Source organism: Solanum verrucosum, unplaced genomic scaffold, assembly GCF_900185275.1.
Source record: "Solanum verrucosum unplaced genomic scaffold, falcon-dt-bn FXZP01000285.1, whole genome shotgun sequence".
In the NCBI taxonomy this organism is placed as follows: Eukaryota; Viridiplantae; Streptophyta; class Magnoliopsida; order Solanales; family Solanaceae; genus Solanum; species Solanum verrucosum.
In genome coordinates, this window is record NW_026019934.1 from 375,421 (window position 1) to 391,354 (window position 15,934).

General features: G+C 30.7%; 1 protein-coding gene across 1 annotated transcript in view; it reads right to left on the minus strand.

The window, feature by feature from the left end:
• LOC125833860 (uncharacterized) overlaps positions 1–15,934 on the minus strand; it is an 89,192-nt gene that overhangs the window by 68,148 nt on the left and 5,110 nt on the right. Inside the window, 1 exon segment of the mRNA XM_049513022.1 lies at positions 14,924–15,427. Coding sequence (XP_049368979.1) covers positions 14,924–15,427 — 504 coding nt within the window.

The window sequence follows — 15,934 nt, forward strand, 5'->3', positions numbered from 1 at the left end:
GCTACCACTGGGAATTCCAAGTTTGTCTAGATCATGAAGAGCCTCCCAAACATCATCCAAGATTATAAGGTTGCGGCTGTTCTGATCCATTAACCTTGTATGCAGCTGATCTCCACGACTCCACAAATCATCCCCTTGTAATGTCAGCCCGAGTCCTGCTGCGATCTGACCCTGAAGTTTTATCCAGTCTGGATGTTGACTGACAGTTACCATGACGACATATTTGAAGAACCCTTGTTGTTTCTCCTTTAGTCTGATTTTCTCAGCGAGTGTTGTTTTACCAACACCACCCAAACCACATATCCCAATCATAGTGACCCCTTCATCTCTCACAGCTGCGATGACCTCTTCCTCTTTCAATTTTCTGGAGTCCAACTCCTCACCATTGTTACTATATATAGCCTCACTTTGACGATCAAAGGAGATTACAGTATTTTGAAGTGTAGTCAACTCCTCTGTAATTTTCTTAGCTCTCTTGCTGAGGGAGTAACGTGACTTCAAGTTTGGACACCAACCATTAAAGTAACCCCTTTCAACCTCAGCTCTACCTCCCATTACACCTTCCACTTGTGCAATAGTGGAATCAACACTTTCTAACCAAACCTCGCCACTGGGTGAAATGAGTCGTAAGTTTCTCCGGGCAATTTTCTCTTCTTGCTGCACCTCCCTTTTTCTTTTCTTCAGGTTCTCAGATTCATTTCCCATAGATGTGATGTTAGTGTTGTAGTAATATAAATACCCAATCCCTTGCTCCATTGGCTGCATCAACCAACCAGTGACATTCCCCACCAAAGTATATAAAGTTTCCATAATTTTTGGTTACAAGGAAGCAAAGCAAAGGTAGAATGAAAATAGGCTGAGAGTGAATGAATGCAAGAGACGAAATTCAAAACTGATAATAGCACCACTTTCAGGTATTAACTCTACTATTTTGGAAGTGACTAATAATTGTACTATTCCATTACAACTCTCACCCACCCCAAAAGCTTTTATTCAGAACAGATGAAAAAATAGACACAAACCATAAATACATACTCCTTTGAATTTGGCTTCAACAGATATTTATGTCATCTAACTTTGGATGTACACAAGTAAATATTATTTAAATTTATATAAAATTAAATAAGTAGACACACACGTCCTATGTGATATAATACCTTAAGACACAAAATTGCTATTTAGAATGTCATGTAAGACGAATGTTTTATATGTTCAATTTAATATAAATTTAAATTTTTATTTGTACACACCAAAAGAGTTCCAGAACATATATATTAGCGAAAACCAAGTTAAAGTAACATGCCTTTGGTAGGAAATATTTTACCCCCAAAGTGAAACGAGTGAATTTAAATATCGAAAGTAAAACCCAAAATATATTTGCACATCTTTCCGGTACTACTATTAACTCTCACCCACCCCAAAATCTTATATATATTGATCTTTAATTTATAATATTAATAAAAAAAAAGTTAATATACTTTTTGACATTCTTCTAATCATAAAATGATATATTTTTTTTAATATTTTAAGTATTTTTCTCTTTACTATTTAATTTATTTAAGTACAAAGAATAATTACCCATCACTTATACCTCTTTAATTTTTACTTTTAATAATATTCAAAACATATTTTAATTTCATGAAGATTCACATTCAAAAATATTCTTTCTCTTATTCATCATACTAGTTTGTAAATTAACTAACATGTAACAAATTGAAAAAGAAGCACACGGGATAAGAAACATTTCATTCTCAAGTCTTAATTATTATTTCCTCTATTTTACCTATATAAATTCATATTTAGTTTCATGAAGATTCTCATTCAAGATTATATTCTCTTCTTTAATATATTGGTTTGTGAATTAACTAACATGCAACCAAAAAGAAGTATATGAAGGTAAGAAGTATTTCATTCTCAAGTTTCTTTTCATTTTTATGTATTTTGGACGTGTTTTTTTAATATTTTATTTATGTATGTATTACCATTCTTCAAGCAAATATGATAAATAATATTTTTATAATAATGATTAATCTGTCGTCAGTATGTGATTGTGCTCTCAATTTAATATAAATTTATGTGTTTATTTGTGCACACCAAAAAGAATTGCAGAACATATATATTAGAGAAAACCAAGTTGAAGTAACATGCCTTTGGTAGGAAATATTTTACCTCCAAAGTGAAACGAGTGAATTTAAATATCGAAAGTAAAACCCAAAATATATTTGCACATCTTTGCGGTACTACTATTAACTCTCCTCGCATGGACATGTACTATTTTGAAAGCGACTAAACAACAAACACATGTTTGCCTTTCAACACCAATGACTAATTTACACGTTAAAAATTAAGGCATTTGAATTTATAGTTTCAACATAAAATTAGTTATTTTTTGGAAACATTTTTTTTAAAAAAAATAGTATAATATTACTAACGCTAAATGATGCATTTGTTGGATGTTGAGTTATTTAACTAGAAGGCTAGGGATCAATTCTCACATGGTATTCTATTTCCATATTCTTTTTAATGTTATCGTGTTTTAAAAATCATATGGTGCTTAGTGCAATATTAACCTTAACTTCCTTAAATTCTTAGAATGGATGTCTTACAAAAATTATAAAGCATTCTTTGACTTTTTCTACAAAATAGATAACAATTCCATATCTGATTAATTAATTAATTTTTCACTAAATTTCTTAGTTACTACACGGAAGCAAAGGTAGAATGAAAATAGGTTGAAAGTTGAAAATAGGTAGGTACAATATTAACTCTCATATTGGTCTTTTTGATTAATAATTGTACTATTCCATTATAACTCTCACCCACCCCAAAAACTTATATATATTGGTCTTTCATTTATATTATTAATAAAAAAAAAAGTTAATATACTTTTTGACATTCTTCTAATCATAAAATGATATATTTTTTTAATATTTTAAGTATTTTTCTCTTTACTATTTAATTTATTTAAGTACAAAGAATAATTACCCATCACTTATACCTCTTTAATTTGTACTTTTAATAATATTCATAACATATTTTAATTTCATGAAGATTCACATTCAAAAATATTCTTTCTCTTATTCATCATACTAGTTTGTAAATTAACTAACATGTAGCAAATTGAAAAAGTAGCACACGGGGCAAGAAACATTTCATTCTCAAGTCTTTATTATCATTTCCTCTATTTTACCTATATAAATTCATATTTAGTTTCATGAAGATTCTCATTCAAGATTATATTCTTTTCTTTATTATATTGGTTTGTGAATTAACTAACATGCAACAAAAAAGAAGTATATGAAGGTAAGAAGTATTTCATTCTCAAGTTTCTTTTCATTTTTATGTATTTTGGACGTGTTTTTTTAATATTTTATTTATGTATGTATTACCATTCTTCAAGCAAATATGATAAATAATATTTTTATAATAATGATTAATCTGTCGTCAGTATGTGATTGTGCTCTCAATTTAATATAAATTTATGTGTTTATTTGTGCACACCAAAAAGAATTGCAGAACATATATATTAGAGAAAACCAAGTTGAAGTAACATGCCTTTGGTAGGAAATATTTTACCTCCAAAGTGAAACGAGTGAATTTAAATATCGAAAGTAAAACCCAAAATATATTTGCACATCTTTGCGGTACTACTATTAACTCTCCTCGCATGGACATGTACTATTTTGAAAGCGACTAAACAACAAACACATGTTTGCCTTTCAACACCAATGACTAATTTACACGTTAAAAATTAAGGCATTTGAATTTATAGTTTCAACATAAAATTAGTTATTTTTTGGAAACATTTTTTTTAAAAAAAATAGTATAATATTACTAACGCTAAATGATGCATTTGTTGGATGTTGAGTTATTTAACTAGAAGGCTAGGGATCAATTCTCACATGGTATTCTATTTCCATATTCTTTTTAATGTTATCGTGTTTTAAAAATCATATGGTGCTTAGTGCAATATTAACCTTAACTTCCTTAAATTCTTAGAATGGATGTCTTACAAAAATTATAAAGCATTCTTTGACTTTTTCTACAAAATAGATAACAATTCCATATCTGATTAATTAATTAATTTTTCACTAAATTTCTTAGTTACTACACGGAAGCAAAGGTAGAATGAAAATAGGTTGAAAGTTGAAAATAGGTAGGTACAATATTAACTCTCATATTGGTCTTTTTGATTAATAATTGTACTATTCCATTATAACTCTCACCCACCCCAAAAACTTATATATATTGGTCTTTCATTTATATTATTAATAAAAAAAAAAGTTAATATACTTTTTGACATTCTTCTAATCATAAAATGATATATTTTTTTAATATTTTAAGTATTTTTCTCTTTACTATTTAATTTATTTAAGTACAAAGAATAATTACCCATCACTTATACCTCTTTAATTTGTACTTTTAATAATATTCATAACATATTTTAATTTCATGAAGATTCACATTCAAAAATATTCTTTCTCTTATTCATCATACTAGTTTGTAAATTAACTAACATGTAGCAAATTGAAAAAGTAGCACACGGGGCAAGAAACATTTCATTCTCAAGTCTTTATTATCATTTCCTCTATTTTACCTATATAAATTCATATTTAGTTTCATGAAGATTCTCATTCAAGATTATATTCTTTTCTTTATTATATTGGTTTGTGAATTAACTAACATGCAACAAAAAAGAAGTATATGAAGGTAAGAAGTATTTCATTCTCAAGTTTCTTTTCATTTTTATGTATTTTGGACGTGTTTTTTTAATATTTTATTTATGTATGTATTACCATTCTTCAAGCAAATATGATAAATAATATTTTTATAATAATGATTAATCTGTCGTCAGTATGTGATTGTGCTCTCAATTTAATATAAATTTATGTGTTTATTTGTGCACACCAAAAAGAATTGCAGAACATATATATTAGAGAAAACCAAGTTGAAGTAACATGCCTTTGGTAGGAAATATTTTACCTCCAAAGTGAAACGAGTGAATTTAAATATCGAAAGTAAAACCCAAAATATATTTGCACATCTTTGCGGTACTACTATTAACTCTCCTCGCATGGACATGTACTATTTTGAAAGCGACTAAACAACAAACACATGTTTGCCTTTCAACACCAATGACTAATTTACACGTTAAAAATTAAGGCATTTGAATTTATAGTTTCAACATAAAATTAGTTATTTTTTGGAAACATTTTTTTTAAAAAAAATAGTATAATATTACTAACGCTAAATGATGCATTTGTTGGATGTTGAGTTATTTAACTAGAAGGCTAGGGATCAATTCTCACATGGTATTCTATTTCCATATTCTTTTTAATGTTATCGTGTTTTAAAAATCATATGGTGCTTAGTGCAATATTAACCTTAACTTCCTTAAATTCTTAGAATGGATGTCTTACAAAAATTATAAAGCATTCTTTGACTTTTTCTACAAAATAGATAACAATTCCATATCTGATTAATTAATTAATTTTTCACTAAATTTCTTAGTTACTACACGGAAGCAAAGGTAGAATGAAAATAGGTTGAAAGTTGAAAATAGGTAGGTACAATATTAACTCTCATATTGGTCTTTTTGATTAATAATTGTACTATTCCATTATAACTCTCACCCACCCCAAAAACTTATATATATTGGTCTTTCATTTATATTATTAATAAAAAAAAAAGTTAATATACTTTTTGACATTCTTCTAATCATAAAATGATATATTTTTTTAATATTTTAAGTATTTTTCTCTTTACTATTTAATTTATTTAAGTACAAAGAATAATTACCCATCACTTATACCTCTTTAATTTGTACTTTTAATAATATTCATAACATATTTTAATTTCATGAAGATTCACATTCAAAAATATTCTTTCTCTTATTCATCATACTAGTTTGTAAATTAACTAACATGTAGCAAATTGAAAAAGTAGCACACGGGGCAAGAAACATTTCATTCTCAAGTCTTTATTATCATTTCCTCTATTTTACCTATATAAATTCATATTTAGTTTCATGAAGATTCTCATTCAAGATTATATTCTTTTCTTTATTATATTGGTTTGTGAATTAACTAACATGCAACAAAAAAGAAGTATATGAAGGTAAGAAGTATTTCATTCTCAAGTTTCTTTTCATTTTTATGTATTTTGGACGTGTTTTTTTTAATATTTTATTTATGTATGTATTACCATTCTTCAAGCAAATATGATAAATAATATTTTTATAATAATGATTAATCTGTCGTCAGTATGTGATTGTGCTCTCAAACAGTCACTTTGTGATTGACACTAACTTTATAATTATATAATATAGTTTGATTACAATATTTGAATAGATTTAAAGAGATGATGATTATTTATTTGTATAATTGAAGAATGATTTGCGCACACACACATATATTATAGTTTTAGATTTCTTTTTTTAAAATCACAATTTTTTAATTGGTAGGATATTTAGTTTATTCATTATTATTCAATTGGTAGCGCATATGATGAAGAGTTTGACATATGAAGCAAAATATGGTGATGGATCTACTTGCAAAGAAAAATAGTAGAAGAAAATCATTTGAACCATAATTATTAATTAGGAATTACTTTTGCTAGATTTTTTTAGTTACAAGGAAGCAAATATAGAATGAAAATAGGTTGAGAGTAAATGAATAGAAGAGAGAAAGTTGAAAGTTGATAATTGCACGGCTTTGAGTTAGGTACTACTATTAATTCTACCTCACAATGGCGGACCCAGGATTTTCGTTCAGGGGGTTCGAAAAATAAAAGTATAAGCGTGTATATATAAGCCAACAAAACAAAATTTCAAGAAAGTAGTAGTATTTAGTTTTAGTGGCGGACCCTTGAATTTTTTGGGTTTAAAACCACACTTTTAGCATGTTTTATAAAATAAAAAACTAAAAAAAAACGTGAAAACGGAACTGAAACCTTAAAAAAAAAAAAAATTGAAACTGAAAAAGAAAAAAATAAAACGCTAATGCAGGGATTCAAACCCTCAACATGAGACTTAATTTTCAAGGAAAATGCCATTGGGCCATCTCTTTCTCCTTGTCATTGAGGGGGTTCAAAATATATATATCCACATAAATACATAAAATTACCTTATATATACAGTGTAATTTTTTGCCGAGGGGGTTCAGGTGAACCCCTGGAACCAACGTGGGTCCGCCCTTGCTCACATGGACTAACCAATTTACACATAATAGTACTATTCCATAATAACTCTCACCCACCCAAATATTTTTTTCGATGAAAAAATAAAGGTATAATATATAAATATATTATTTTATTGATTTCAATAGACATTTATGTCATTTAATTTTGGATGTGTATAAGTAGATATTTAAATTTGTATAAAATTGAACAAGTAGACGTACACATTCTACTTGGCATAATGTGTTTATTTGTTCAGTTTTACACGTAATAGTACTATTCCATAATAACTCTCACCCACCCCAAATATTTTTTTCGATGAAAAAATAAAGGTATAATATATAAATATATTATTTTATTGATTTCAATAGACATTTATGTCATTTAATTTTGGATGTGTATAAGTAGATATTTAAATTTGTATAAAATTGAACAAGTAGACGTACACATTCTACTTGGCATAATGTGTTTATTTGTTCATTTTTATATAAATTTAAATATCTACTTGTACACACTAAAAATTGAACAATATATATGTTAGTTGAAACCAAGTCGAAAGACATGTTTAGGTGTTAAAAGGTACTAGTAAACAGGGAGGCACTAAAAGTTGTGGTAGAATGGAAATTAGGGCCTGTTTGGATTGGCTTTTGGCTTATGACTTATAAGCCAAAAGCCATAAGTTAGAATTTCTAATTTATGACTTTTGGCTTATTTTTGTTATTTTGACTTTAAAATAAGTGTTTATAAGCACTTTTTAACTTTATTCACACACTTCAAAACTGTTTAAAAGTTATTTTGACTTAAAAGCACCTAAAATTAAGTCAATCCAAATGGGCACTTAGTCTTCTCCTTTGACCAAATATTTCGAGTTCAAGTAACATGCCTTTGATAGGATATTTTTACCCGTGTGAATTCAGATATCGAATATCAGGTGTGAAACCCAAAAGATATTTCCACAGCTTTGAGGTACTACTATTAACTCTCCCTCACATGGACCTGTACTATTTTGAAAACGACTAAACACCAAACCCATGTTTTCCTTTTAACACCAACGGCTAAATTAGTTACATGTTAAAAATTGAGGCATTTGAATTTGTAGTTTCTACATAAAATTAGTTATTTTTCTGATACATTTTAAATAAAAATTGGTATAATATTATATACTAACGATATTGTTATAAGAAGACTAAATAGTATATTTGGTTGGATGTTGAATTATTTAACTAAAAGATTAGGGATTAATTTCCACTTATTATACTTTCTTTCTTATTTTTTATTTTAGTGGTGTATAATTCCTTTCTTACTTTTTATTTTAGTGGTGTACTCGTGTTTTAAAATGAAATATCTAGGAATAGGTCCGTCATCAATTGTTGACTTGATTCCATCCCCCTAATACTATTCCATTACTCTCATCCACCTCCAATTTTTTTTTTTTCAGAATACGTGATAAAAACAAAAAAGGTACTAGTAGAAGAGGAGGCCTTATCAATAAAAGTTGTAGTAAAATGATATTACTACTTTTTTTTCTTTAATAAAATGTCTCGAATTCAAGTAAATTACCTTTTATAGGAAGTGTTTTATCTCTGAAGTGGGACACACGATTTAAATATCATACATCAATGTGTGAAAACCAAAAAAATAAAATGATGGAGCTAAACTGGTTGTTGTATCAATCTCTAAGTTGTTGCAACAATCTTTGAACAAAATTATTACTATGTAATTAACAACAGTAGATAAAATAAAATTCTTTTATTTGTTAATTTTAATTTTTTTTAGCTACTATTACTTAATTTGTCTTGTAAAAAATAGCATAATACATAAATATGTTATTTAACTTGACCTCAACTGACATCTTTTATCCATTCAATTTTGGGTGTGCACAAATAGATATACTTAAACTTGTATAAAATCTAACGGTAGACACACTTGCCCTATGTGACATATACAAATCTGTTAGAATATTCTCACATGAATTGTCAAGTAGGACATCACATAAGGCGTAATATACGCATACATATACTTATAGACGATCTAACGGGATAGGAAATTAAGGAGACTAGAGGGATCGGGACATTAGCTGGCCTGGGGGGTGGGTGGGGGTGGGGTGGGGGTGGGGTGGGGGGGCGATCCCATGGACGATAGACCCGTCCTATCCCACTAACTAAGGGAATGGGTTGGGGACCTTAGTGGGATTTTAAAATGAAATAAAATTATTATTTAGAAATGGTAATGACTATTTTAAAAAAAATAAACTTCAAACTTAATAAATTGTGAAATAGCTAAGTAAAAAGTTGATACAACGCTACATAAGTTTAGTTTTTAAAATTTTGCAAACTTGCATGGGTTAAAAATAAGTTGGCAAAGGCTAGTGTGGAAACCTGGGAGATAAAATTAAGTTGACAATAGTTAGTTTTAAAATTATAATTTTTAGCTAACAACTCACGTCTCTAAAGAAGAACACCTAATTTATATTGTCACCAACTTGTGATAAAGAAATATTTTACCTCCAAAGTGGAACGTGTGAATTCAAATATCGAATATCAAGTGTGAAACCTAAAAAATAATTGCACAACAACTAATATTTCGAGTTTAAATAACATGTCTTTGATAAGAAATATTTTACCTTCAAAGTGAAACGTGTGAATTCAAATATCGAATATCAGGTGTGAAACCTAAAAAATAATTGCAGAACAACTTTGAGGTACTACTATTTTGAAAGACTAAATAACAAATACATGTTTGTCTTTTAACAACCATGGTGAATTTGAAGTTTAGTTAGCTCCTCTGTAATTTTCTTAGCTCTCCTTCTGAGGGAGTAACGTGACTTCAAGTTCGGACACCAACCATAAAAGCAACAGTGGCATCAACACTAGTTAATTGTTACGGCTCATTTGGTCATGCGATATGGAATCATGATTTGAAATTATGATATGATATCATAATATGAAATCATGAGATTAAATTGAAGTTTTGTTTGGACATGCGATATGAAATTTTTGTGTTGTATATTTTCTTATAAAAATAAGAATGCCATAAGTTGTAAAACTATTAAAATAACCTCAATTATTTATTCAAAAAATTATAAAATCACATAATAAATTATAACAAAGCTCCATTTAAGTAACTGTTTGATCTAACTTTAATTCAATAAAAAGAATTAAGCATAAATTATAGTGTATTTAATTACCGGATATCAGGTGTCCAAAAAGAAAAAAAAAGGCCTTTCAAAATGAGAGCATTATTAAAGTGGGAGTGTTTGATTAGATAACATTTCAAAAAATCTGATTCCATATGGCAGACAAAGAAATGTTAAAAAGTAAAAGTATATGTTTGCTTTTGGAATTTTCTCTCCAATTGACTAAGTGGAATAATAGAGAATATGGTATATGAAAATGAAAACTAAAAAAGTAGTGGGGTCATTATTAAAGTGGGAGTGTTTGATTAGATAACATTTCAAAAAATTTGATTCAGATGGCAGACAAAGAAATGTAGATAAAAAGTAAAAGTATATGTATGCTTTTGGAATTTTCTCTCCAATTGATTAAGTGAGTCATGATGAAGTCCTTGTTCTCTTCTATTGAAGTGAAAACAACTTTTTGTTATTTTTCAAACTCTTGGAAATTTAGGCATGTCTTGTAAGAAGTTAAATATTCATATACTGTAATCATAATATGTAAACGTTACATTTGGATTGTGAAACTACACGACTTTCACTGTTTGTGTACATAATGAAGAAAACATAGATGACTCCATTAGGTTGCTTGGAGCTTTGATGATCCTAGATGTCTTTGTTCTTTAAGTAGTGACAATTGGACAGAACAGAGACAAGTGTTCTGAATTCTTGGCTGGTTTGTGTGGCCTTTTTTAACATGATGGACAGCTAAATAATTGTATATATTAATGTAATTATATAGTGCTATGAATTAGTATTATCATATAGATTTGTTGTAGAATCAAAGGAATAAATATTGTAATGGCTAAATTACTACCATTGGCAATTTGTATTTGTGATAGACCTTGATACTTGCGAACATTTTTTAGGATGCTCGTTGAGTTGGTCATATGATTGAAAGCACTTGAATCAACAGTCCAAAAATTAGATGTAACATCATTAACTTGTAATTCCAATGCTGGAAAAGGCTGACACGATCATTTGTTGTACCATTTAAGGAGTAAGAACTTGTCCTGAAGATGAGTTATCAATAGTGGAATCATTTATCCCAGCTTGAAAAGCATTGACCCTACGATTTTGAGGGAGCGTGGGACACTCTTTGATAATGTGTCCTTGTTGTTTACAATAATTACAGAACTTCTTGCTACAATTGCTAGCAATATGGCCATATTCTTTGCAACTGTAGCATTGAGTTCTAGTCATATCTATGCCCTTTCCTTTAACTTGAGCAGCAAATGCAACAGTAACATGATGGATTTTCTTAATTTAAAATGCTCTACTTTCAAAGGATCCTCTTTTGAAGAGTCAGAGCAACATAGCCAATTTGGTAATGAATCATCTCTCATTTCTCTCTCAGGTATAGAGCAGTAACAAGTGCATATTATCGAAGTGCAGTTGGCGCAATGCTAGACTATGACTTAACAGAACGCCAATCATTCAATCATTGGCGTTCTTACTGTTACCTCAAGTTAATATCACAATCAACTATTTTCTAGATATTACTAATATATATTCAAGATCATTTTCTAGAAAGGAATGAAATTGTCGTTATATATAGCAAAGAATATGCTAGGAAGAACATAGTTATAATGCTCATCGCAAACAAATGTGATCTAGGAAGTCTTCAAGCTGTACCAGTTGAAGATGCTCAAGAATTCGCAGAAAGGGAAAATCTCTAACAAGAAACGATCTTTCAAAGTTTCTAACAGAAGACACATTCTATTTCTTGCATGTTCAAAATTTTCAATTTCTGAAAAGATGCCAAGTCCCATTCCTTTTCTAAGTAATTGTTCAGGCAAGATATCGCTATCTTCCTCGAAGAAGGATCAAAGCAAAAAGAGGTACTTGGCTTCATCACTTTCTAAGTGATTATAGCATACCTTCAGAGGTTGATACACATTTTCAATCACTCCTGGAATATTTCTTGGTGCAGATCTTTGTAATTCTACAAGGGCACCCTTCCATGAAGGCCTGCTGTTAAACTTTAGTGCTCTTGCAACTGTAACATTATTGCAATTGGCAGCCCCTTGCATTCTTTGGCAACTTCTTTTGTTATGTCATGAAGAGAAGGATCATCAACTGAATTACCGACTTTCTGCCTGAAAAGGATCCATGCTTCCTCTTTAGATAAGTTTCCAACTTCCATGATCTTATGAGCCTCCATAGCTTGACAAACATCTCGGCCACGCGTTGTGAATGTCACTTTGAATCGATGGTTGTGGTTGCTACCTCTGGGAATTCCAAGTTTCTCAAGATCATGAAGAGCCTCCCAAATATCATCCAGGATTATAAGAACACTTTCCTGACCCATTAACCTTGAACACAGAAGATCTCCACGCTGCCACAATTCGTCCCCTTCTAACGTCAGACCGACTCTTCTCGCAATCTCACCCTGAATTTTTTTCAAGTTTGGTTGTTGGCTGACAGTTACCATGACAATATCATCAAACAACCTTTCTTGTTTTGCCCTTTCTCTGATTTTCTCAGCCAGTGTTGTCTTACAAACACCAGGCATACCACATATCCCAATAACAGTGACCCCCTCATCTCTCAAAGCTTCCATGACCTCTTCCTCCTTCAAGGATACAACAAAGCCCTTGGATATACTTGCAGAATTTTCTTAGGTTACTTCTAGAGAGTCTTTATATTTATAGAACTTAAAAGAGAGTCATGTTCTTTCATGAACATATGACTTTTCATAACAGTCATGTATTTTCATGAACAAATGTGTCTGTTCAATAGCAGACCTTTATATATTACAAAGTATCCAACAGTAGTCTCCCATTAGTATTCGCGCTTTAGACTTCTACCTTATAAAAGGCCATTTTTCTGTCTGTGTGATGAGTATGATGATGAGAAGTCTGAAATTGTGAAACATGTACAAATAGAAGAAGAGAGATGGTGCTTAGTTCATGTGGTCATGCAAGTGTATTTAGCATTTAAATAGCGAATTCTACATAGGACTTTTACTACTATGTAGTGATTATGTCAAACGGAATATCTCGTCTATCTTATGATGTATCTTGAAACTCGCCTCTTACTTTTGGAGACAATACACATGTGATCGATTATATGCAACTCTTGCTGAATTACAGTTTCAAGTATGCAAAGATGCACACTTCCAACCGGACATTTACCTTCTGTTAAGCTATGTTGCTCGGACTCTTGAGAAAAATGTTGCCAGTATCCTCCAAAAGGCTCTACTTCTGAAGGGTCCGCTTTTGAAGAGTTAGAGCAACATAGCCAATTTGATAATTGTTGTAACTCAATGAATCATCTCTCATTTCTCTCTCAGGTATAGAGCAGTAACAAGTGCATATTATCGAGGTGCAGTTGGCGCAATGCTAGTCTATGACTTAACAAAACTCCAATCATTCGATCATATGGCTAGATGGCTGGAGTAACTAAGAGGTCATGCAGACAAGAACATAGTTATAATGCTCATCGCGAACAAATGTGATCTAGGAAGTTTTCGAGCTGTACCAGTTGAAGATGCTCAAGAATTTGCAGAAAGGGAGAACCTTTTCTTTATGGAAACATCAGCTCTTCAATCCACAAACGTCGATGGTGCATTCATGACAGCTTTAACAGAAATTTATAAAATCGTTAGCAAGAATACGCTTATTGCAGCTCCGGGAGCTGATTATGGGAAGCCACAATCTTTAAAGGGAACCAGGATAATTGCTCCTGGACAGGACAGAGATTCTAGTGGGAATAGTGATGGCTTCTGCATATCCTTTTAAGTACTCGATGCTTATTCAAAAGCTCGAACAGATATTAGATTGGTTCAATTTTCCTTTCTCCACTGGCACCTCCTCTAACTGAGAATCTCTGATGTGGAGAATTTCCAAATTGACAAGTTTGCCAATAATGGATATGTCATCCAACCATAAATTACTCAGACATAGCGTCTTTGGATTTGACAACCTCTGAATGGATGCTGGAAAAGGCGGAATGGTTTACTCATTCCAACAAAAAAATCATCATGTGATGTGATCAATCTTTCAAAACAATGTAGAATGCAAGATGACATGAGAAAATAAATCTACATATTAGTTGTTAAATATAATGAAAGATGAATTTAGAATCACAGGCGGATCCAAATTTATAGTTTACAGAATTCTGCAGTGACCTCAAGTTTATATCACAATCATCTATTTTTTAGATATTACTAATACATAGACAAGATCTATAGCCAATAGCTAGTAGGTTGACATGAACCAATAGGTTACAATAATGTAGATCCGCCTCTGCTTGTTAATTACCTCCATCACGAGCATAGGTATCAGGTGATGTTCGAGGTTTTACTTGCATTATTTCATTGAGTTTTTCCTACCCGCTTCCTAACTTCTGGCATGACTAGGTTCAGATTCGTCGGCATCATTATTACATAGCCACTACTAGCTTCGTCGTCATCACTAGCTTCTTGTTTCTGCAGGAAACAGAGAATGCAAAGAAGAGAGAGATGACTAGATTATTAAGTAAAAGAAAGTTGATGAACTTAAATAAGTATCGAAAACGGAAAGAGAGCAGTAGAACCTAATTAGAATATGTAGCTAGCGGAATAAGACATACCTTGTTAAACATCTGCTGTATCGACTTATTCAGATCATCTACTTTCCGCCTCCTATAATTGAAGATCATCAATTTGAGACTGGGTGTACTCACAGATATTCCCTGTTGGACAAACGTCTTCATTTCAGGGCAGACATCAATATACACGTCAGTGAGAAATGGAAATTCAAGAGCATGCTCTGTCAGAAAGAAATGCCTCAACTTAGGCAGAAAACTAAGTTTCAGCTGTTCTAAGAGTGGAAATAAGGTCATGATTCCTGCTCCTTCTTGTTCCTCTTTTGTGATCACTTCTTCCATTGAATCACAATTTTGTATTCTTAATTTTCGGAGATTCAAAAGACCTGTGGCCACTGATGGAGACATCAAGTTTCTCAATTTTCCACAAAATGATACAAACAATGTTTGAAGTTTGGTGAAGTAGTCAGTTGGAAGTTGGTGAGACCATAGAGCACTTATGCTTTTAAGGCCGTTGATGTATAGGTCTTCCAGGTTGGGACAAAAAACCTGCAAACATTGTTGCAGATAGAGTTGGAGCCATTGGAACAAAACACTAGGTCATAAGTGGACAAGCTAAAAGTGCTTACATACATTTATTTATATATTTTTAAAAAGCCAAATATATATATATATGTATAATTGTATATGATCTCGTTTCATATTTATTTTTTCCATTTGGGTTGGGTCTAGAGGGGTAAAAAAAGGGGTGAGATAATTTTTGAAACCCATATGACATTTTGAAATTAAAAGATCACTATTATATATTTTTTAATTAAATAGATATAAATTTATTAACAAAAATGATAATTATGCACCATATATTAGACGATAGAGGTATATATGCATCTAATTGTATTAACAAGAGGTATATTTGCTCAAAATCGCAAAGTTGAGCATTATATTTGCCCATTTTCCCTTAATTCAATAAAATAATTTGGATTTCACTCATCTGCATGTAAAATTTATCATAAATGCCCCCTTTTTTTCTATAAATATAAAAAATAGATGAAAAAT